Consider the following 24,146-nt stretch of genomic DNA (forward strand, 5'->3'; position numbering starts at 1 on the left):
GGCGGGGCTGCGCCGGCCGCTTCCCAGCCTGGCTGAAAGGGCTCGCGTAGCCGGCCTTGTCGGCCCTTCAAGCGCTCGCTGGGTGGCCTGGCCCCAACTCCCCTCCCGAGCCGCGCAAAGGGAGCTGCTCCTGGCTCTCGTCCGCCTCCCAGGTTTGCTTTCCTTCTTCTCCCGAAGGTGGGCCCCGAGGTCCACCGCCGCGAAGCCTGCGGCCGCCGGGAAACCCAAACCCGAGTGTCCGGAGACTAACCGGAAGTGCGGTCCCAGGCGGAGGGGCGGTGCCGGCGGCCGCCCGGGTAAGCGGGCCCGCGGGGCCCGGGAGGGGCGCGGCCGCGGGGCCCGGGGTCGGGGTCGGGGCGCGGCGGGACCAGAACCAACCCCCCCACACGCCCTCCCCGGCCCCCGGCCCCCGGCCCCCGGCCCCCGGCCCGCGCAGGGTCACGGCAGCCCCTGCCGCTCGCCGCCGAGCGGGGTCCGGGACCCCCCTGACGGCGGACCGAGAGGCGGTCAATGAAAAGTTGAAGAAGAGCAGCCTCAGTACGGCCGTTCTTGGAGAGGATAATAGTAAACATTACCAGGCACTTTTCTAAGCGATCTGTATCTCTCATATTGGGGAAAAACCCAAGGACGTTGAATGAAGACCCCCCCCACCCACCCACCACCATCTTTAAGACAGAGATTAGTTATGTTGTACTCAAAGCTGTATACAGAAGATTGTTTAACCATTTCATAACTATGGTTTACAAAACCGCATTATATGTAACATTTACTACATGCACTTACCAACTACGTCTTGGGGTGTATATGGTAGAAGAATGGGTCCTTGACCTTAGAAGTTGAGATAATGCACACAAAAAACAATCAGCAGAAAGAAAAATCTAAACAAGTAAAACAGGACTCAGGGCTTTCCTAAGAAGTTAAAGTTAGTCATTGCCCAGAAGGATTCTTCATGTTTCGGCTAGTGCGGGTTGGGAAGGAAGTGATGGCTCCCAGTGGCAGCTATTTCTTGCAGGAGAAACAGAAAGTAAGCAAATGTGGGAAGAGGTAAGATGTGGATGAAGGATGACGACCAGACTGGGGAGTAAATGGGACTGGTATTTAGATGTCCAGCTCCAGAAAAAGTAAAAATTTCAGAAAAAATTGTAAATTTCAACATTATTGATTTTTCTCTAGGAGAGGGAAGAATTGAGTGTTATGCATACTTATGGACTAGAGACCTTTTGAAGCCAAAAGGAAGACAGTCTTGAGTCTTCATTGTTATGGTGAGTAGCGTACCAGGCTGTTATGTTTCTATATAAATGGATTTTGGAGACCATGGGGTGGGGGAGTACTTGGGGAGGACAAGAAGGATTGGGGAAGATAATATGAAAAAGGGATTGACACTTTCTTAGCTCTTGAGATAGCAGAGTGATAAAACTGGATCCTATTTGAGTGTATTTTCTATTCCTTTCCAACATACATATTCACAATAGGCTTATAATAATTGCTTCTTGATTGATTTGCAGCCCAAAAAAAGGCAGAATGCCCATTGCTTAGGCTCTGTAGTTAGAAAATTGAAGTTTAAATTGTCGCTGTGCTACTTACTAGCTATGAGTTCTTGGGTAATTATTTAATTGCCCTAAGCATCAGGTTTTCTGTTAGTGCAAATATTGGTATTAATACCTATCTTACACAGTTCTTGGGAAGATTAAATGAGGCAGTCCGTGCAATCAGTGAAAGATAAATGAGGTAATCCCTTACCTCGGACTTGATACAGTAAGCATTATCTATTTTTTAGATTAATGCTTTATCGACTTTGCTTGTCCCATACACCCTTTAACTGTAAGAATAATCTTGAGCTTTGAAGTTCTGTACTCAGCTTCTCTGCTTGGACTTTTATTGCATGCCTGCTTATTCTGCACACTCTGACCCTAGCCATGGAAGAGAGAACCAGTCTTTTCCTAGGGTGAGGTAAGAGAAACCTCTTGGAGAAGGGTCCCCTGGTGGACCAGCCAGGGCTACTCGCCGAGCTTGTTGCATTGCTATGGGGGTTCTAAGGATTATGGTGGTCCTTTATTTTGCTGTGGTATTTATTCATATTTTTCATGCATGCAACAAATGTATTCTAGAGTCTAGGGATATTGCAGTGAACAAAAGACTTAAGTCCTAACCCTAATGGAAGTTATATTCTAGTAGGAGAGAGAAACAAATTAACAGATATAAAATATATACTACAAAGTTGGAGGATGAGAAGTGCTATGAAGAGAAATAAAACAGGATAAGAGGACAGAGCTATTTTATATAAAGTAGTCAAGGTGTGCCTCCTTTTGAGGAATTAATTTTCAGGCAGAGACTTGGATCAAATAAAGAAGCAAGCTACCTGGCGGGAAGAACATTCCAGGCAGAAGGAACAAGTGCAAAGGTTCTGAGGTGGCTTGTGAGGCTAAAGATAGGTGGAGGTGCCACATTATAAGGAACAGTGAGAACTGGGTTTTATTCTGAGTCTGATAGGAAACAGTTATAATATCTTGAACTAGGGAAGTGTCATGGTCTACTTTAAGTTTGACAACCAGACTGTATTTTATTTTCTAGGTGCTGACATCTAAAAGACTTAGATAAGAATAAGAAAATGATTTCTTTATTTTTAAATTTTTTTTTTTCTTCTTGGTGCCCCACAATTTACTGGCTCCTTAGGGCAAATATGATACCCTGGGCTGATAACTTTAGGGAATACTCTGATTTCATTTGCCAGGCTATGACCAAGCTCAGAATCCTTTATTTCCACTCTGCTCTCCTTTTGACCTGAGCAATAATACACATTTTAAAAGACAGAGCTTCCATAAACCTACCATTTTATATTAGCTATTTGTCTATATGCCTGCATATCTTTACTTAGTTGTGATTCTGAATTTTTCCTTTTCATCCTAGTATTTCTCCATAAATCTGTTTCTAGTTTTTGTATAATCTCCATATTCATCATTAACTGGCTGAGTTATTTTATTGTTTATGATTTAGTTAATTATTTTATATGGATTTTGAACAAGTCTTTACAACAGAGGATGGACTTGATAAATAGGGTTTTTGTGTGTGTGAAGATGGAATTCAGAAAATAATAGAACCTGTCATTTATTGAGTATCTGTTGAGACACAGGCACTGAGCGCTGAGTCCTTTGGTGGTGACATCTAAGTTCTCGTGGCAGCTCCATGAGGCATGTAAGAGTATCTTAGCTGTTTTATCAAAGGAGAAATTGAAGCTGAAGGAAGTTAAGTAATATACCCAAGTTCTTGCAGCTACAGAGGAGCGTGGGAATTTGAACCAAAATCTGATTCTAGAACTTGAACATTCAGTTTTAATTAGTGTAATGTATCGACTCTTAGCTACCATGTTCTTTAAAAAACAAACTAAAATATCTTTTAATTTTGAAATAATTTTAGACTTATGAAAAGGTTACAAAACAGTACAAAGAATATTCATATGCCCTTTGCCCATGGTCCTAAATGTTAACATTTTACTATATTCGCTTTATGATTCTGTGTGTCTCTGTATACACATACATATACACATTTTTCTCTGAACCTTTTGAGAGTAGGTTATAAACATAATGATTCTTCTCAAACTATGAGAGCATTAAGCCCTAAAAGTCTTATGACATGCTAAGCCCTGAAGTCTTAAGAAAATTAAGCCCTAAAGTCCTAAGGTATGTAATGAATTAACTTCTCTCCTATGCATGTATAGTGCTCCTAGCTACATACCATTCTTGGAAGAACTGAAAAAATAGTTACTCAAATCATTTTCTGTAGGGCTTCATTCTTTCCTAGAACCCCAGTTAAGAATGCCTGCCTTAAAATACAAACAGTTTATTTCCTAAAAACATGGCTCTTCTCTTACCATTATAGCTATCAAAGTCAGGAAATTAACACTCATAATACTATTATCTTATTCAAATTGAGCCAGTTCTTCCACTAGTGTCCTTTTCAGGAAAAGGAAAAAACCGGTTTTTGTCAGCCAAGATCAATCCATCATTCCCCATTTCATTTAAATGTCTTGTCTTCTTTATCGTGAAATATATATCCTCAGACTTTGTCTTTCACAACCTTGACTTTTTTTTTTTTTTTAGGATTGTATTTATTAGAGAGAGGGCCCAAGCGGGGAGGGGCAGAGGGAAAGAGAAGCAGACTCCCCACTGAGCAGGGAGCCCATGTGGGACCACGACCTGAGCCGAAGACAGACACTTAATTGACACTTAATTGACACTAATTGAGCCACCCAGGCTCCCCACTGACTTTTTTTTTTTTAAGAGGTTAGGCCATGTATTTAGTAGAATTTCCCTCAATTTGGGTTTGCCTGATGCTTCCTCATAATTAGGTTCAGGCTATACATTTTCGGCAAGATAGCACAGAGGTGACATTCTGTTCTGTTCTTTACATTCTGTTTGGCACATTGGACATCATGTTACTAATAATGGTAACTTTGATCACTTGGTTAAGGTGGTGACTTCCAGGTTTCTGTACTGTGAAGTTACTCTTCTTGTTTCTGTAATTATTAAATATCTAGTAGGGAGATATTTTCAGATTGTGTAAATATCCTGATCTCATAAACTTTTCACCCACTGGATTTTTACCTGAAACAATTAAACACTCTTCTTTTGATTGGACATGGTGATTTTTAAAATTCCATCATTTCTTCTACATTTAATTGTTGGCTTTTTTTTTTTTTTAAAGATTTTATTTATTTGTTTGACAGAGAGAGACACAGCGAGAGAGGGAACACAAACAGGGGAAGTGGGAGAGGGAGAAGCAGGCTTCCTGCCGAGCAGGGAGCCTGATGTGGGGCCCGATCCCAGGACCCTGGGACCATGACCTGAGCCGAAGGCAGATGCTCAAGGACTGAGCCACCCAGGCACCCCTTGGCTTTTTTAATATAAGAAAAACTCCCGGGGCACCTGGGTGGCTCAGTCATTAAGCATCCGCCTTCAGCTCAGGTCATGGTCCCAGGGTCCTGGGATCGGGCCCCACATCAGGCTCCGGGCCCGGCAGGGAGCCTGCTTCTCCCTCTCCCACTCCCCCTGCTTGTGTTCCCTCTCATGCTGTCTCTCTCTCTGTCAAATAAATAAATAAAATCCTTAAAAAAAAAAAACTCCCTTCTCCATCTTTATTCACTTTTTTTTTTATCTGTATGGATTCATGGATTCTTATTGTGTTCCTTACTACAGTTACTATTTATCTTGATGTTCTGTTTGTTCCAGATTTGTACCATAGCAGCCCCTCTGGCCTGGCTTCTGGGTCCTTATGGCACATTGTCACCACTTTTTGAGCACTTCCTTATCCTCTGGCACAAGATGTTCTGGGTTCATCTTGTACTTTCTAAACCCTGGAATCAGCCATTTCTCCTAGGAGCCCTGATAGCTTTCAGTGGAGAATGGCGTTTAGAAACCAAGACCTGAGTGTGTGTTATGCTCATTGCTACTAGGACTTCATTCTTTTTATGACCTTTCAGCAGACATTACTAGAACAATAAAGTAGAATAAACACACACTTTGACACATACACGCATTTCTATTTTTTCTGTATATACTGTAAAACCTTGGCCTCATACTGATACTTCTTATTCCAGTTACAGAGCTCATTCTTGCCTTTCCGTTTTCTCTATTTATAACTGCCTTCTCTGACGGGGAGGAGTCTGTGTGCCATTTTACCCATAGTATATTTACTTACTTGTTCAGTCCTAGGGTATGCAATAAGTAGTGTATCTTTACCACCATGGGGAGGAAAAAACCCTACTAATGAGAATTCAGTAATTGTTTATAGTTCTTTTTATCTTTAGCTTGAGTTTGTATAGCCCTAATGCTGTATTAAAGTACTATTTGAGGTTTTTTTTCCCTTCTGGGTGTTGTGTTACTCATTTGAAACACAGACTCATTTGTTTTTGTTTGTATTACATTTTAACATTTCTCTCTAGTGTCTTGTCTATTTATTTACTGAATATGTGAAATGTAACAGTTCTGAAAGTAAAAATGTTGTGTGTGTTACAAAAATGTATAGTCCTAGATGGGTGACTCTCCCTCCCTCCACCTATTTACACCAGTTCCATTTTCCTGTCCTTTTAATCGCATTTCACCTACCTTGTGATGCTAACCACATTCATTAATTTCTTTTACCTTTTCCAAATTTCTTTTTGGCCAAATGAATAGATACATGTATAAGTGTGTGTTTGTTTTTTAAAGATTTTATCTATTGATTTATTTTAGAGAGAGAGAGCACTAGTGGGGGGGGGAAGGGGGCAGAAGGAGAGAGAGAACCCCAAGCAGACTCCACACTCAGCGCAAAGCCCGATACGAGGCTCAGTCCCATGACCCTGAGATCATGACCTGAGCCAAAACCAAGAGTCATGCCACCCAGGCTCCCACAGATACATGTGTAGTTTTTTATTTCTACTTCATTCTTGCACAAAATATAGCATACTTTTTTATACCATTGTTTTTAAAATTTTACGGTATGTCCTGAAAATCACTCCACATCAATTCATAAAGGTTTTCTTCATTCTTTTACAGCTTCATAGTACTCCATTATATGTGCATATACCAAATTTGTTCAACCACCTTCTTATATATGGGCCTTTAAGTTTTAAATATTTTCAAATTATAAACATTGCTACAGTGAATAACTTTATACTTGTATATTTTTATGTCATTGGAGGTGTACCTTCAGAATCAGTTTCTAGAAATGGGATTCTGAGTTAGATATAAATGCATATCTAGTTATATTAAATGTTGTCAAATTCCCTCCAGAGAGTTGTACCAATTGGCTTTCCTTCTAGCAACATATGAGAGTGTCTGTTTCCCCACAGTTTTGACAACAAAATGTGTTGTACTTTTCAATGTATGCCAACTTGATTGGTGAGAAACGGTATTTCACATGCTCTTTTCAGTTATTTCATTTTTTTATCATAGACTTTTTTAAGAGTACTTTTAGGTTCACAGCAAAATTGAGTAGAGAGCACATATTATTGCTATATGTCCTCTGCCACCTCCCACCCACCCACCCCAGCCTCCCCAGCTATCAACATCTTGGCCCAGAGTGGTACATTTATTACAGTCGGTGAATCTGCATTGAGATACCATTGCCAGCCAAAGGCCATGGTTTTCTTTAGTGTTCATTCTTTGTGTTGTACATTCTGTGGGGTTTGACAAATGTATAATGACATCTATCACCATTTATAGTGTCATACAGGGGAGTTTCACTGCCCTGAAAATCCTCTGTGCTTCATTTATTCATCCTCCCCCCCACCAACCCCTGACAACCACTGATCTTTTTCACTGATTATGTAGTTGCGTCTTCTAGAATGTCATGTACTTGGAATTGGACAGTTTGTGGCCTTTTCAGACTGGTTTCTTTTACTTAGCAATATGCCTATAAAGTTTCTCCATGTCTTTCCGTGACTAGATAGCACATTTCCATTTTAGCAGCACTGAGCAAGATTCCACTGCCTGGATGTAGCCCAGTTTATTTATCCTTTCATTGACTGAAGGACATGTTAGTTGCTTTCAAGTTTTGGCAATTATGAATAGAGCTGCTATAAACATCCTTGTGCAGGTTTTTGTGTGGATATACATTTTCAGCTCCTTTGGGTAAGTACCAAGGACCACAGTTGCGGGATTATATGGTTTTGTGAGAAACCACCAAACTGCTTTCCAATGTGGCTGTACCATTTTGCATTCCCACCAGCAATGGATAAGCATTCCCATTGCTTCATATCCTTATTAGAATTTAGTATTGTCAGTGTATTGGATTTTGGTCATTATGTTTTTTGATTTTTTTTTTTTTTTTTTTGAGAGAGAGCTTGCACACAAATGGGGGGGTGGGCAGAGGGAGAGGAAAAAGCAGACTCCCTGCTGAGCTGGGAGTCCGACTCAGGGCTTGTAGGATTTTGGTCATTGTAATTTATAGTAGTAGCTCATTGTTTTAACTATCAATTCCTCAGTGACATACAGTGTTGAGCATCTTTTCATATGCTTATTTTCCATCTGTATATCTTCTTTGGTGAGGTGTCTGTTTAGATCTTTTGCCATTTTTTAATCAGGTTGTTCCTTGTGTTTTAAGAGTATATAAATATATTGTATATCGTGGGTAACAGTCCTTTATCAGATGTCTTTTGCAAATATTTTCTCCCAGTCTTGTGTCTTTTGCAAAATAGAAGTTTTTAATTTTAATAAAACCCAGATTGTTACTTCTTTTATAGATCATGCCTTCCTTTGGTATTAAATCTAAGAAGTCATCGTTGTCTTTATTTTCCCCCATGTTATCTTCTAGGAGTTTTATAGTTTTGTGTTTTATATTTAAGTCTGTGATCTATATTGAGTTAATTTTTGTGAAAGGTATGAAGTCTTCGTCTATTTCATATTTTTGCATGTGGCTATCCAGTTGTTCCAGTACCATTTGTTGAAAAGACTGTCTTTCTGCATGGTATTGCCTTTGCCCCTTTGTCAAAGATCAGGTGACTGTATTTATGTGAGTCTGTTTCTGGACTCTTTTCCACCGATCTGTTTATTCTTTTACCAACACCACACTGGGTTACAGTAGCATTGTAGTAAGTCTTGAAGTTGAGTAGTGTCAGTCCTCCCAGTTTTGTTCTATTTCAATATTGTGCTGGCTATTCTGGGTCCTTTGCTCTCCATATAAACTTTAGAGTCAGTGTGTTAATATCAATAAAATAACCTACTGGGGTTTTGATTGGAATTGAGTTCAGTCAATAGATCGAAGGTAGGAAGAATTGTCATCTTGACAATGTAGAGTCTTCCTATCCATGAACACGGACTATCTGTTCATTTATTTAATTCTTTTTTATTTTTTCATCAGTTTTTTTGTTTTCTTCATGTAGATCTTGCTAGATTTATATGTAAGTATTTCATTTTCATTTTGCAGACGTGCTAATGGTATTATGTTTTTAACTTGAAATTCCAATCCTTTATTCCTGGTATGGAAGAAAGTGATTGCCTTTTATATATTAACCTTATATCCTGCTGCATGCTTGCTGTAACTGCTTAATTAGTTCCATTTTTGTTGTTGTTGTTGATACTTTTATATTTTCTACACTGACGACCATGTGATCTGTAAGCAAAGACAGTTTATTTTTTTCCCCCATTCTGTGTTATTTTTATTTCCTCCTCTTATGGTATTATCTAAGACTTCCAATATGATGTTGAGAAGGAGTGGTAGGAAGGAACTCCTGACCTTGTTCCTCATCTTAGCTAGAAAGCTTCTAGTTTCTCACCATTAAGTATAATACTTGCTGTAGTTTTCTTGTATTCTTTATCGGTTGATGAAGTTCCTCTCTTCCTAGTTATTTCATGTACTTTAAATTTGAATTTCTCTAAATATGGGTGAGATTGAACATCGTTTCATATGTTTAAGGAACATTTTTTTATCTTTTTGTGTATTGTCTTTTGCCTATTTTTCTCAGGTTTTTGGTGTTTTCTCTCAATTTTTAAGAGATCTTTATATAATAGATTATTTATCTCAAATATATGTTACAAATTTTTCTCTGTCCATTGACTTTTGACTTTGTTCTTTTCTTTTTACACACAAAATGTTTTTATTTTAGTCAAATGGCCAATTTTGTGTCATAAGCCAAAAAACCTTTCTGTATACTGATATTACCTATATATTCAGTACCGTATGGTTTCAGTTTGTAAATTCAGCTCTTTGATTGATGTGGAATTGATTTTAGTATGTGGTGTGCGGTATAGATCAAATTGTATCAATTTGCATGTGACTATCCTGATGTTCTAACATCATTTATTAAAAAGTTCATTTTTTTCCCCTGGTGATTTGAGACATCACTCTTATTGTATACTAAATTTCTGTATATGTTTGTATCTGTTTCTGGATTTCTATTCCACTTATCTTTTTATGTATTTGTGTGCCAGAACCATATTTTTTTAATATTAGAGGCTTTATAGCATATTTTAATATCTTACAGGTTTATTAGTCACCCCTCAATCTTTCTTTTCATTGTTTCCTGGCTTTTCTTGCATGTTGGTTTTTCCAAGTGAATTTGAGTAATAACTGTAGCTCAAGCATTGTTGATTTTTCTGTAAAGGGTCAGAAAGTATATACTTTAGGCTTTGGGGGACAGATGGTCTCTGTTCAACTATTTTAACTCTGCCATATGAGAAAGAAGCCATGAGCAGTACATTCATGAATAAATATTACCTTGTTTCAGTAAAACTTTATAAAAACAGGCTGCAGGCCAGAATTGACCTGTGGGCCATAATTTGTGCACCTTTGGTCTAGTTCCATGAAGAAGTTTATTATTTTTGTTGCAATTGTATTAATCCATAAATCTTTTTAGGAGGAACTAACATCTTCATTATATTGAATCATTCTATCCAAGAACAAAAGATGTCTTTCCATTTGTTCGGGTCTACTTTTGTGTCTTTCAGTAGTGTCTGAAAGTTTTCCTCTTCTTCATTTTACATAATTATGTATGTAATTTACATAATTATTGTTTAATTTATCTATTTCATATTTTTTTGTTGTTGTACAAGGAGTATTCTCTATCTATACTCTAGTTGGTTGTTATTTTTGTACAGAAAAGGGCTATTCATTTCTATGTGTGAGTTTTATATCCTGCTGCCTTACTGAATTCCTTTGAGTCACTTTTAATTTTGATTCTCTCTAGGGTTTTCTAATTATACCCTTCTGTCTCCAAACATATAATTTTAGTTCTTTTCTATTCGTATACCGCTAATTGATTTTTATTTTCTAATTGCACTGGCTAATACTTCCAGTTCAGAGTTTAATAACAGAAGAGATAGGGGTCATTCTTGACTTGTTCCTGATCTTATTGGAAATGACTAGTTTTTCTCACTTAGGTACTGGCTGTTAGACTAAAGAATGTATATTTTATCATTTAAAAGGAAGTATTCATTAATTCCTACTTATTTTCATCAGGACTGGATGTTGATTCTTTTGTGAGTTCCTTCAGCATCTGTGAAGATAATCATGATTTTTCTCTATAGGCCTGTTAATATGTGATATTATATTAATGGATTTCCTAATATTGAATAAATCTTGTGTTCCCTGAGTAACTCCTACTTTGTCATGGTACTTTACTTTTCTTAATGTGGTTTTAGATTTTTATTAGTATTTTTCACACTAATACTGGGCTGTAAACATTTTTATATTCTCCATCAGGTTCAGTTGTCAGTGTTAAACTATTTTCACAAAAGACTAGAAGTTTTTCTTCATTTTTAGTGCTCTGGAAAACATTTTTGAAGCATGTAGTTTATTTGGTCTTTGTAAGTTTGTTAGAATACCCTTATGAAATGATCTAGATCCAGTGCTTTTTTGTGGGCTGATTCCTTAACAACTTTGTGTTTATTCTGTGCATATTGGTGTTTTAAAACTTTCTGTCTTGGATAGGGGTGAGTTTGGGAAAAAACACAGTCTGCCTCATAGGTTATCACATTTATTTGTGTAGAAGTCTGCAAAGTGATCTGTTATATGTATGTGGGGCTTTTTGTTTTATTTATTCCTTATCTTTTCCTTTTTTATAAATATGTACTTTCTCTTTTTCTTCACTAAGTTAGCTAGTAATGTATCATTTCTTTAAGTTTTTCCAAATAAGTAGGATTTTGATTTATAATTAGGTTGTTTTTCTCTTTAGTTCACTGATTTCATTTAATTCATTATATTGACATAAAAGTATTTAAGACTATGAATATTCCTTGATCACTGCTTTAAATTTATTCCATAGATTGTAATCTGTAATAGTTTTAATTATCAATATTTAGAAATTTTGTTTCATCTCCCCATTTTATTTTCCCCATTTGGGTGGGGTTTTTTAAATTTGGTGTTTCAATAAATTTTTAGTTTCGTGTCTTTTTATGGAACTTACTGATGCTGTCTCTGTGACCTAATATAAGACAGAATTCTGTGACTGATTCATGTGTGCTTGAGAACAAAGTTTACTTCCTATTTTTAGGGTTAAGTTTCAGTAGCTATCATAAAACTTAGTAATTAGATTCTCTAGATTTTCTGCATCATTACTTTTTTTGTTCTACTTTGTATGTCTTTCTGCTGATAGTGGTATGTTGTCTTATTATTAATGTTTTTGCTATATTTCTTGTTATCTATTGCAGTTTTTGCTTTGTAAGGGTGATTGCTGTATGATTTGGTTCAAAATCATAACTATTACAAGCTATATTATGATTAGGGCTTTCAACATTAAAAACTGTCCTTTATCATGTTTAATGTTTTTCAGCCTGAATTTTCCTCTTCATGATATCTTGAATATAAGGCTTTCTTTTACTGCTTCTATTTGCCTGTATTACTTTTTCTGTCCCTTTAGTTTGAGCCTTTCTGAATCTTTGTTTTAAGTGTCTCTTGTATTTAGCCTATAGTTGGGTCTTGGTTTCTGAGCCATGGTAGAAAAATTTGAATAGGTGAGCCGTACTCATTCTCATGTATTGATATGATTGATATGTTTCGTCTCGGCACAATCATGTTATTTATATTTGTCCTGTTTTTTCAGCTACTTGTTGTGTTTTCATTGCTCTTTCATTAAAAACTGTTTTAGAATGTTTGATTTTTGTTATCATGACTACCTTTGAACATAGATCTTTTGTAATGCCTTAGTCCCATGTTCTGACTTAGCCTTTAATTGTCTGGTTTTTCACTTTTTAGTAGTATCCCTTGACCCCTGTCTGCAATTAATGCAATGACCAGTGAGGTTATTTCAGTTTATCTCTTCTCCTTCCAGTGTTTAGTTGGATTATGTCTATTTTATTAGAACATGATGTGTTTAACAAGACTGCTAATTCAGTGACACTTGGTCAAGTTTTGTGGATTTTTTATCTTTTTTATTTTTTTAAGTAGAAGGCATTTCTTTGAAAATAGTGAGGACATGAATTGTGCCTTTTTTATTTTCCTCTTTTCTAAAAAAAATTTCCCTTCATCTTGAAGGACCTTAAATTTCTCTCTGCTCCTTTTCTCCTTCACTGTGCAGTCCAAAGGGTTCCTCTCCCTTCCTTTTTACTCTCTTTCCTGAAGAATTGCGGCTCCAGGACTGCCTCTAAGTCTGGTGTGTGAGCTAAAAGTCCCTTCCTAATATCCCGTTCTGATCAGAACTTTAAATTTTTTTTTTTGTACTTAGAACGGGTTTTCTCTTTCTGGCAGGAAACTCGGTTGATTTTGTGCACCACGAGCCCTCCTCTCTACCCCACATTTTCAGATTGCCCTCGCTCTCATTGGTAGCCTGCAGAGCTTGCATATGAAAGCTAGGGTTTAGTGAAGGTGTGGGTTTGGGTTGTGCATTTCTCTTGTTCTTACAGCTGTTAAAGGATGTGCTGGGAGATTTGGATTTCTGCAGACACCATTATTACCCCCTTCCTAACTGTTTTCTTACCATGTCCTGTGTAGTTCTTCCAGAGGTATTTTGTTCTTTCTTCACCCATATTTAAGTCCGTGTTCTATCCATTGAAGTCAGTTTTAAATCATTGTCATGGAAGCTCATAGGTTCTCTGAAAAATCCCAGTTGAATTACGATTTGGTTTCCCTGACTTCTTTGTTTCAGGCTGTATCGCGTTCAGGCCAGGGGTTACTCAAGGGAAGGACGGCAACGCAGAGAGTCCCCTCGCTGCTGGTTGGGTTGGACTTTAAATTTTGGTCTTCCTTGACCTGCGTGCTGTTTACTTTTCAGAGTCCTCAAGTAGCTGGCCCATACGTTCCGTCCAGATGTCATAAGTGCATTGTGAGGGAGAACAAGAATGGCCTGTGTTTACTCCCTCTTAACCTGGAACCAGAACTGTGAAACATGTCCTCTTTCTACTGGCAGCTGTGAGGGACTGTCATAGAGAGCCTCAGCTAAATGTCCCCATGTGTTGTCTGGGGCTGAGCAGTTCCTTTTTTGCTTCTGATCCTCAGTAGCAGAAAGGTTCTTGAGGGAACTGAAGCCTTAGCCACCTAGAATAGGCAGGTTAAAGCTGCTGAGGGAAGGAATCGGTGGTCAAGTCTGAGCTCTCGAATTTCTCTTATGCCCCTAATTGACCCCTCCCGAGTTGTTTCCGGCTGAAATAGAAATCCCCTTAGGCCGTGGTAAATTTCGAATAACCAGAAATGTGATGATTGCCTGCCCTCCAGGGAAGGAAGGGTGCCGATGGTCAAGTAGTGGTTTTGTTAGAGCGCAAGAGGCTTTTGTGGTCCCGACTGCCCTGTAGGTGAAGGCCCCCTGAGCTCCCGCAGGGAGGATGACCCGCAGCATGCGCCATCTTCCGCCATCTTCCGCCATCTTCCGCTGAGAGTTAGGGCTGGGACCCTGCCTTCGATGTTGTTACAGTCCCAAGGAAGCTGTAGATTGTGCAGATGGTTTTCAGATTCTTTGTTGGCCCCTTTCTGTAGAGTTATATGGGATGGTTTAGGACTATGATTAACCTCCTCAGAACTGAATTTAAGGGATTGTATAAGAAAACCCAACTGTTCTTTTAAGGAACCTAGTTTACCCATTTTCAGGTTCTTCGAGTGAAATGATCCAGTGCTAAGTCTGCTCATTTATAACTATTTATCCTTTTCTTATCCTTGTGTTTTACAGAACGCTCTCTTCCTTGAGAAATCAAATTCTCAGGAGCAGGAAGTAAATGCTGCTTTCCTTCCGGTTAGCTTCTCGGTAAGCTCCAGTTTCTCTAGAAGTGTGCCTTCTCTCTCCTAGACTGTGCCCTGTCAGAGTAGCTCCTGTGAATTCTGGCATTCGCCCTTTTCCTTCACCATAGGGACACAAGTAGAATTACAGTAAGGATTTACTCATGCACTCGGCAGATGCTTAGTAAGCCCTGACTCTGCCTGGCGCTGCTCTGTGTACTAAAGAAAGAGCGACACACAAGACAGGCAAATATCCTTGCCATATTTTAGACCATAAGCAAACCAATTACACCGCGTATCAGAAGGTGGTAAATGCTGTGGAGAAAAACCAAGCAGAAAAGCGGGATAGGGAACGCTGGGGTATGGGGGGCAGTTCTCAGTCCTAAATACGGTGGTCCCGAGAGGCGTCCCTGAGAAGTGACCTTTGAAGAAATAGTTGAGGGAGTTGAGAGAGAGCTGTACACATCCCTGGAGGAAGAAAGCTGGAGACCCAAGAAAGGAAGGGCAAAGGCCCTAAGGGGAATGTGTGGGTGAGGACAGCTCGAAGGCCATTGCGGGTGCGGGTGCCTCGCACCATGCGGAGAGAACAGGGAAGAGCAGATTAGAGCAGCAGTGGTGGGGTGACAGCAGCCCTTGTGAGGCCTCTTGGGCCATCGTGAGGACTGAGGAGGGGAGGGCAGGGGGCCGAAGGGCGAGGGAGGGGACGCCACTGAAGGGAGCAGAGAAGGCCTCTTCGCTTGTTTTACAGGAGTTCACTGGCTGGGGGTTGAGGGTTTGAGTGTAAGGAGGGTGGTGATTAGAGGTGGGCCTGAGGTGCTGGGACTGCCATGATAAAATGCCACAGACTGAGTGCTCTAAACAGCAAATTTATTTCCTCACGGTTCTGGAGGCTAGAAGTCCAAGATCAAAGTGCCAGGTCTGGTTTCTTCTGAGATCTCTCCTTGGCTTGCAGACGGCCATCTTCTCCGTCCTCATATGGTCTCCCCCCTGCATGCGCATCCCTGATCTCTGTGTCCTTATCTCTTCTTATGAAGACACCAGTCTTTATGGTTGTTAAATAACTTGCCCAACATCACACAGATGGATATAGTTACTGTATTTAACATAAACGTGTGTCCTTTTTTGGCTCACCTGCTTCCCCTTCTCAGAGCTATGAAATTTACTCTTTCAGCCATACATCCCATTTTTCTCTCATTCTGTCCCTCATTAGTGGTTTTAACATTACATTTCCTGTGGACAGTCTATGCCTTGACTTAAGAAATTACTCCCACCCCATTCAGTTTTCTCTTATCCCCTAGAACTAAACATGAGAACATGTTTGAGTTGACATCTGGAGCCTTGGTATTTCTTTTTATATTTATAAATAATTTTTTTTATTATTATAACAACTGTCTCTGTACCTTACACATGGAGAGTTTACAAATTGCTGAATGGAAATTGGAAAACCAATCAGAAAATTGATAAAACAGAAAGTCATCCATCTTCTAGATCCTTTCGCCTCATTGTTTCCTCTGAATTCAGGTGACCGTTGCTTATTCTGCTTGTATAGCTGCTTTGTTTTGAGTTCTGGTCCATCACACTTACTAGGGTGATGTTCAGTCTGCTCTCATATTGTTTTCTCTCACACATATACAAAGACTCTGGGCCCACACATCACAGTTGATGAATGGTGGACTCTGTCCCTAGAAGAATGTACACATACCAAATAACATTTGTAATCAAATTTCACAGTTTTCATAGGTTATTTAGGAGTCCATAGATGCCAAATAAGGACATCTGTTTTAGCTTTGAGCACCTACTGTGTGCCAGGTACTAGGGAAACAGCAAATGAAATAAACAAAAATCCTGGTCCTTTAGGGGCTGACATTCTATGGAGAAAAATAAAACAGGAAAGGACAGGACTGTTGTAGGTGCGGGTCAGCTGGGATACAGGTGTGTTACAATGTAAAGTAGGATGGCCAAAGATTTGAGGAAGGCGAGGGCGGGAGCCTTGAAAATCTAGAGGGGATAGCACTTTAGCCGGGAGAGACCGCAAATACAAAGATCCTGAAGTGGGGGTGACCTGGCTGGTTTGAAAAGCAGCAGCGAGGCCAAGATGACTGGTATGTGCTCAGTAGAAGAACCAGGAGAGGAGTCAGAGTGGAAACCAGGAGGCAGATTGCTTAGGGGCTTGTGGGTTTCCAACAGGAGCAGTTTTGGCAGAGTGATGAGGACGAGTATTAGGTTGGAGGATGTTCCAGAAACCTTGGAAGACAAGAGTTGGAGACAATGAACAGATTTATTTCTTTTGAGGAATTTTGCTATAAAAAGGAACAGAGAATAGATTTTTTTTTTAAGGTTTTATTTATTTGACAGAGAAAGATTGTGAGAGCAGGAACACAAGCAGGGGAAGCGGAAGAGGGAGAAGCAGGCTTCCCGCAGAGCAGGGAGCCCGATGTGGGGCTCAATCCCAGGACCCTGGGACCATGACCTGAGCCGAAGGCAGATGCCCAACCGACTGAGCCACCCAGGCGCCCCCTGTAAAAAGGAACAGAGAGGTGGGATAATAGCTTGAGGGTGAGGTGGTAAAGAGAAGTTTTCATGTTGGTTGTGCTTCTGTTTTAGGGGAGCGGAAACAGCCAGTTTGCTGATTGGTGTGATCCAGAAGAAAAGAACAGGTGCAGGACGGGGAGGATAGAATTGCTGGAGTGATGTCCTTGTGGAGGAAAGGGATGGGATCCAGTACACGGATGGAAGGGTTGTCCTTAGACTGAGCGGAGGCAGTCTCATCCACAATGATGGAAGGAGAGGTGGAGTGCATGACCACACTGGCAAGAAGCTGGTTGATGGGGTGGGAGCACGGAGAAGTGGTTTTTTATGTTTTTGTTTTGAGTATGTGTGTTGTGTTGTTTTTTTGGTTTGCTTAAATTTTCTCAGTAAAATAGGAAGCACAGTCATCAGCTTTTACTCCTTAGATGCCGAGACGGGCTTTGAAGGTATGACGAGGGTCAAACATGGAAATGATCTTTGAAAAGAGTAAGTGTGAAGGACAAAGAAAATGGTGTTTTTTCCCCTTTTGTTTCTTATGTGTTTCTTCTTTGGTATATTGTGAGCGGTTGCTAAATGAAATGACCAATTCACTACCCCCTGTGCTGCTCTCCTGAATCAACCCAATGTATAGCATTAATCTGTCTTTCCATATTCCTGTTGGCCATGACATCTTCAATTCACCTACCGGTGTAGCTTCATGGAAAATCGGTCCTCAGTTGAAAGACCTCCATATCTCTCTCCTCTCCCTCTCCTTTTTAATCTCTTACTCATTTGAAGGTGATCTGCATCTCTTACCCGCGAGGAGTGGAGCATTGGCAGCCTGAACAAAGGGCCGTTTTCGGTTACATTAGAAAGGAGAATTATGTCATTGTGATCTTCCTTTGTAGAAGGACTTATTTCCTTAAGATGCTCAACTCCAGGTGCTTTAATACTTGCACAGGAGAGAAATTCTTCCACATCTCTTCACTGTATAAAGAAAAGCCTGCCATAAAAGCAGGTTTGAAGCCAAGCTTTCATCTGTAGTCAGTCAGGACTTTTCTTTTTGAGGAGGGTTTGTGCTCATGTGATCGTAACAAAGCAGAATCTTTATCATAATAATAGCATAAGAGCTAACATGGAATGCTTATTACCGCGAGATGCGGAGGAATTAACTTACTGTTCGGTTCAACAATGTGGAATAATTTCTGTTATAAGTCCCATTTTACAGAGGAACAAACTAGGTGTGGAAGAGTTGTTAAATAACTTGCCCAACATCACACGGCTAGGATGATGGAGCCACAGAAACCCTTCTCTTTCCCAGAGCCTTGGGAATTCTAAGGATCATTACCATGTCTTTCCAAACCTTCTGACGGAGAGGACTGCATAGATGTTCACAGTCCTTTTTGGGTTGTTTTCCTCTTGAGTAAGCGTACCAACTATGAGGCCTGTCTTGATTACTCAGTTGAAGCCAGGGAAAGGGGAAGAACCCTGGTTTTGAGATCACCTGGGCTCATAAAAGAAATAACTCTTCCTGATCTTTTCCTGCTGACTAGTTTTGTATTAGAAAAGAGGAAAACTAACTGGTTTCAACCCCTGTAAAAACTAGAGCACTTATGGACTCTGATGGAGAATTTCTGTCTTTCCTGCAGTAATTTTAACTTTGAGCATTCTTTTCTTAGTTATAGGAATATAAATAATATTTCTTCTTTGTCTTACAGGGTTGGAAATACCAAGTAAGGAATTTAGTGTATATGATGCTGGAAACGTGTAGAGACGAGCTGCTCATGACTGAAAGGCCTACGACAGATGTATCTTTCAAGTTCTTACCAAGAAAATGACTATGAAGAACATGATGGGTCAAGAAGACCAGTGGAAAACTCCCTAGGAGAGAGCCATAGAAAATGTACACTTCAGAAGAGAGATATAATCAGAGAACTCAGAAAAGGAAAATCTATCATGTATGCCCTCAGAAGGGTAAAAAGATTTTTATTCATGTGCATGAGATTACTCAAATAGATGATCAGATACACCAGTGCCTTGAATGTGAGCAAAACTTCTGTGAAAACTTAGCTCTTATTATGTGTGAGAGATCCCATCCTGGGGAGAAACCTTATAGATGTGATATGTGTGAGAAAACCTTCATCCAAAGCTCAGATCTTATTTCACACCAGAGGATCCACAATTATGAGAAACCTTATAAATGTAGCAAATGTGAGAAGAGCTTTTGGCACCACCTGGCCCTTTCGGGACACCAGAGAACGCATGCAGGTAAAAAATTCTATACGTGCGATATTTGTGGCAAGAATTTCGGTCAGAGCTCTGATCTGCTTGTCCACCAGCGAAGCCATACAGGCGAGAAACCGTATCTGTGTAGTGAGTGTGATAAATGCTTCAGTCGAAGCACAAACCTCATAAGGCACCGAAGAACTCACACAGGTGAGAAACCATTTAAGTGTCTGGAGTGTGAAAAAGCTTTTAGTGGGAAATCAGATCTTATTAGCCACCAGAGAACTCATACTGGTGAAAGGCCCTACAAATGTAATAAGTGTGAGAAAAGTTACCGACACCGTTCAGCCTTCATTGTTCATAAAAGAGTTCATACTGGGGAGAAGCCCTATAAGTGTGGTGCCTGTGAGAAATGCTTTGGCCAGAAATCCGACCTTATTGTACACCAGAGAGTCCATACAGGGGAGAAGCCGTATAAGTGCTTGGAATGCATGAGAAGTTTTACTCGGAGTGCCAACCTAATCAGGCATCAGGCCACTCACACTCACACTTTTAAATGCCTTGAATATGAGAAAAGTTTCAGCTGTAGCTCAGACCTCATTGTGCATCAGAGAATTCACATGGAAGAGAAAGCACATCAGTGGTCGGCATGCGAGAGCGGCTTCCTCCTGGGCATGGACTTTGTTGCCCAACAGAAAATGAGAACGCAGACCGAGGAGCTGCATTATAAATACAGTGTATGTGACAAAAGCTTCCACCAGAGCCCAGCCCTGCTTCAACATCAGACGGTCCGTATCGGTGAGAAACCATACATCTGTAATATGGGCGAGAAAGGCCTTGAGCTCAGTCCTCCCCAAGCAGCAGAAGCCTCACAAACGTCTTGATCTGACAAGAAGTTACAATACCATAAAAAAAAATGTATTTACACGTCAGAGAACTCAGTAAAGAACTCTAGGCAAATCTCAGACTTTCCTCGGAGCTCAGACTCCAGTGGGGACCAGAGAATGCAGCTGTGGGAGGTTGAGAAATGGTTTGCCCAGAGAGCTGCCCTAACAGAACACTTTTATCAGTCACTCCAAGGAGAAACCTTACAAATGCCCTGAGTTCGGGGAAAACCTTTAGTCCACGCTCATATCTGATCACCCACAAGGGGATTCCTACAGGTAGGAAACCTTACAAATGCAGTGAGAGAGCTTTGTAGCAGTGCTCACCCCTCCTCATCCCAAGAGAATTCACACCAGAGGACTTTTTAAATGCCCTCAGTGTCAACAGAGCTTCAGACCGTATGCACGTCACATTGGACGTCAGAAAGCCCACAATGGGGAGAAACCCCAGCAAGTGTGTAAAAAGCTTCTAACAGAACTATGACTTTCTTACTCTTCAGAGAAGCCATACTGGTGAAAATGTGTATATTTGTCTTGAATGTGGCAAAAACATGAGTTGGAGAGCCTTCTTGGGTTTGCACCAAAGAAACCCAATCTGAGGAAAGACCTTACAAAGTCTCTGAGTGAGAAAAACTTCTGTCAATGATCAGCTCTCATGGTACACCAGGGAACTCACATTAGTGAAAAACCCCCCTTGAGTCTGAAAAAAGCCTTGCTAGAAACTCCTACCTTCCTGGGTCCCAAAGAACGTACTCTCCGGGGAATTTTGGCCACTGAGAGATCTAATTGTGGACTGTGTACATATAATAGGTAGTAGTTGACCCATACGGTAGAGATGACTTTTAATGGAGTCAGTATGTAAACAGTTGTTTAGGTACCCGGAAGCTTGTTCTGGGAGGAGCCAGAGCAGGTCACAGTGGGCCTGATGGGTAACTCAGGTAAAGATGCTTTTCTTTTATCTGAACCACTTATTGATTGCTTTACTTTTCGCTTTTTAAAATTTGGAAATCCAATAAAGGAAAGGACTGTAACCTTGTGATAGAAGGTGTGGCATGTGTTCCCTGTGGGGGAAAGGATTATGTTGACTTGGCCTCTGTTGATTTGTTTATTCTTGGCTAGAATGGGGACTAGTGTGTTGACAGTAGCCTGGGAACCTTTTGCTGATAGTGAAAAGAACTGAACAGCTAGGGAGTAGTTCCCCTGGATCAAAACTCTCCCAAAAGTTCTTCCTTTGGAGGGCCAGCCTCATAAAGAGGCAGAATACTCAGCTTTTTTACTTAGCATGAATTAAGGCATTCCCCTCAAAAGTTTCCTTTCCCTCAAACATCTTTGAGATGATCAATGGCTTTTGAAATTTCAGCTTTAGAGATTTATGTCTTTTAAACTCAAATGCAAATTTCAGTATAATAGTCATGGCATGGTGTCTCTAGCATCTGTATTTTTATGACTTTAAGTCGTCTCTTTCATTGATAAAATGCTCTTCAGCTCCTTGCCAAACGATTAAAGGGAAACCAAAAGAAAGGTTTCAGCCTGAGTGGGCACAGAGTAAAACACTTATTTGATGCATCATGAATGGAGCTAAAACTTTGTGATTTTGAGTATCCCAGACTCCAAAGCTGGTGTTCTTTTCACTCCATTATCCTGCTGTTTATAGCAAATCAAGCCCCATAATGATATGCCTTTCATTTATTTCAGTTCTGCCAAGGAAAGAGAATACTTTTTATTCCCAGGGAAAGGATTGCAATCACCACAACATAAGGTATCTGTGTGGCTTGGAATGTAGGATTCTGAAAATGCTAGAAGGGAAAAGTAGTTGGCAGAATCATCAGAGATTTAAGGATAAGCACTTACCTCCAACTTAACAGGATAATTAACGATCCTCTAACATTCTCTAGAAATACTATAATTAATCCAGGGATTATAAATGGACAATTCTGAGGGTTTTTTTCTTCCCTCAGTTTAAAAGACACTTAATATAAGTACTTAAGATTCCTACAGCATTTGGGACTATAGACTGGTGAGTAAATATTTTGTTGCTACTCTGGGTTCTCTGGTTTATTTAACAAATCCCTGAACTCTGGAGAGTGTTGGCATTCAGACTTACGGAGGTGGCCAGCTGCGACCTGGTATGTGGCTCTCAGCTTTGATCCTAATGGCTGGTTGATGAGCCTGATAATCCTACGGTCAGTGGATATAGCTTCTAGTGATGATAAGGAATCTGGTTCTAGGGTGGGGTGTTCTTGGTCTTTTTTTTTTTTTTTTTAGAAAACAAGTGCTGGAAGTTTATTTGATCTGTTGTGTTTTAGTAATTTTCATAAATAGCTCTTATACCATGAAAAGTTGCCCGGTGTGATAAAACACGCAAGATGTATTTGTTTCTCTTTGGTGCAGATCATGCCTATCACTAGTATATGTTTGACAGTTGTAATACTTAAAATAGTATTGGGTGTATGGCATGGTGGTGATGAAAGTTAGTCCTTATGGCTACTTGTTAGTCATTAGAACTTGGAGAAGGGGACAGAGTTTATATCATTGGCAGGGCAATGACTTGCCCCTTCTTTCAACTAATCTTACTGGTAATTCTCTCTAGTCTTTAAGTAAATTAAGGATGGACCATCCCTCAAATGGAGAACAGTTGGGGTATGAGACAGGTCTGAGTGTGAGGGCTTTTAACGGTGGGGAAAAAAGGTGTTGGTATTATTCATAGAGCATAACCTGAGGTTGGAGAGGACCACTTGGGAGCCTGTAACCAAAACTAGAAGGTAACTTCTGGGATGGATGGAGGTTCTCTTGAGACAGTGCCAACCTGAATCTACCTCAGGTAAGTAGTTAGAGTAACTTTTTCAAGATTTCAGACCAAACGAGACACTTGTATTCAGTCAGTGTATTCCTATGCTTTAATGTTTTTGTTTTCCCTTAATTCTTAAATAAACATTTATTCTGAAAAACTCCATTTTTGTCTCCACTCTACTAGGAACAAGCATTTCCCCTACACCTGCGTGAGCATCGAGCAGATACTCAGGAACCCTTCCACAGCACACACACACACCAGTATGCTGTACACTTGGCCTTCCGGTCTTGTCAGTTACACCTCCGTGAAACAAGATGAAAGACTGGAGTGGATATGCATGTGACCCTTAGGCCTGGCAGAGGTGATAGCCGTTAGAGGGTCTCTAGAATTCCAGCAGTGTTTGCTGCTAACGCAGAGACGTGACAGCAAACCTGGAAGGCATATCGTCTGTGCTCTGCTGGGGGTCGGGGGTCTTGTTGGAGCCTCCCCACTGCATCGCCTGCAGAGCACAGCACAGAGTAAAGCCTAAACTGCCCGGATTTGGGGTTAAAGTCCAGTGACAACAAAAACATCCTTGGTTTGTGTGAGTAACCTTCGTCCTCAAAACCAAGAAACATCTTGAATTCGCAGTTCTCCGTAGAAGCCACCTAGGGCCACGGGTCTGCCTCTTCCCACCTTATCTGTTGGAGTCGGGGCACGGGACGTGGGGTCAGAATGGTGGCGCCAGTTCTCCTCCCCTTATCAAGTTTACTTCTGCTCATGTCTGTTCAGCCAACCAGAATAGGTCTCTGGGTCTTAAGCGGCTTTTTTTTATTGTGAGAGAAGAATCAGAGGGGGAGGAGTGACCGCCGGGTGGATGCAAAGGGGAAGGGAAAATGGCACAATTTGGTTTTGTTCTCCTTCTGACCTTCGTGGAGAGTGGTGTGCCTGGAACAAGGCCTGCAACCTGCATGCTTCTCTCCCCCCACTGACGCTCCATCCCCACATTTGGGGGGGCTGTGGTGAGACATTTCTGGGGAAAACAGCCACAGCCCTTACACATATTGGAAGAGAAGTGGTGTCTCTGGGGAAGTAGAAAAGCACAAGTGCATCCCAGCACACACATCCTCCACCAGTGTTTC

General features: G+C 40.5%; 1 protein-coding gene across 9 annotated transcripts; it reads left to right on the top strand.

Annotated features, from left to right (window-relative positions):
• The first annotated feature begins 4 nt into the window (after positions 1 to 4).
• Positions 5 to 23,185, top strand: ZNF322 (zinc finger protein 322). 9 transcript variants are annotated; one of them, XM_045866260.3, is made up of 6 exons: positions 5 to 152; positions 1,174 to 1,262; positions 14,570 to 14,644; positions 17,221 to 17,273; positions 17,533 to 17,631; positions 18,843 to 23,185. In XM_045866260.3, exon 6 carries the CDS (start codon positions 19,026 to 19,028, stop codon positions 20,232 to 20,234), a length of 1,209 nt encoding a protein of 402 aa, XP_045722216.1. In that variant the 5' UTR covers positions 5 to 152; positions 1,174 to 1,262; positions 14,570 to 14,644; positions 17,221 to 17,273; positions 17,533 to 17,631; positions 18,843 to 19,025; the 3' UTR covers positions 20,235 to 23,185. The 9 variants fall into 9 exon arrangements, with proteins under 9 accessions (XP_045722216.1, XP_064454498.1, XP_045722217.1 ...); XM_064598428.1 differs by having other exon boundaries at positions 17,571 to 17,631; XM_045866261.3 differs by lacking the exon at positions 17,533 to 17,631.
• Positions 23,186 to 24,146: the final 961 nt, after the last annotated feature.

The sequence above is a fragment of the Mirounga angustirostris genome, unplaced genomic scaffold (genome assembly GCF_029215605.1).
Source record: "Mirounga angustirostris isolate CCGP_5_RB_7025 unplaced genomic scaffold, mMirAng1.0.hap1 SCAF_8, whole genome shotgun sequence".
In the NCBI taxonomy this organism is placed as follows: Eukaryota; Metazoa; Chordata; class Mammalia; order Carnivora; family Phocidae; genus Mirounga; species Mirounga angustirostris.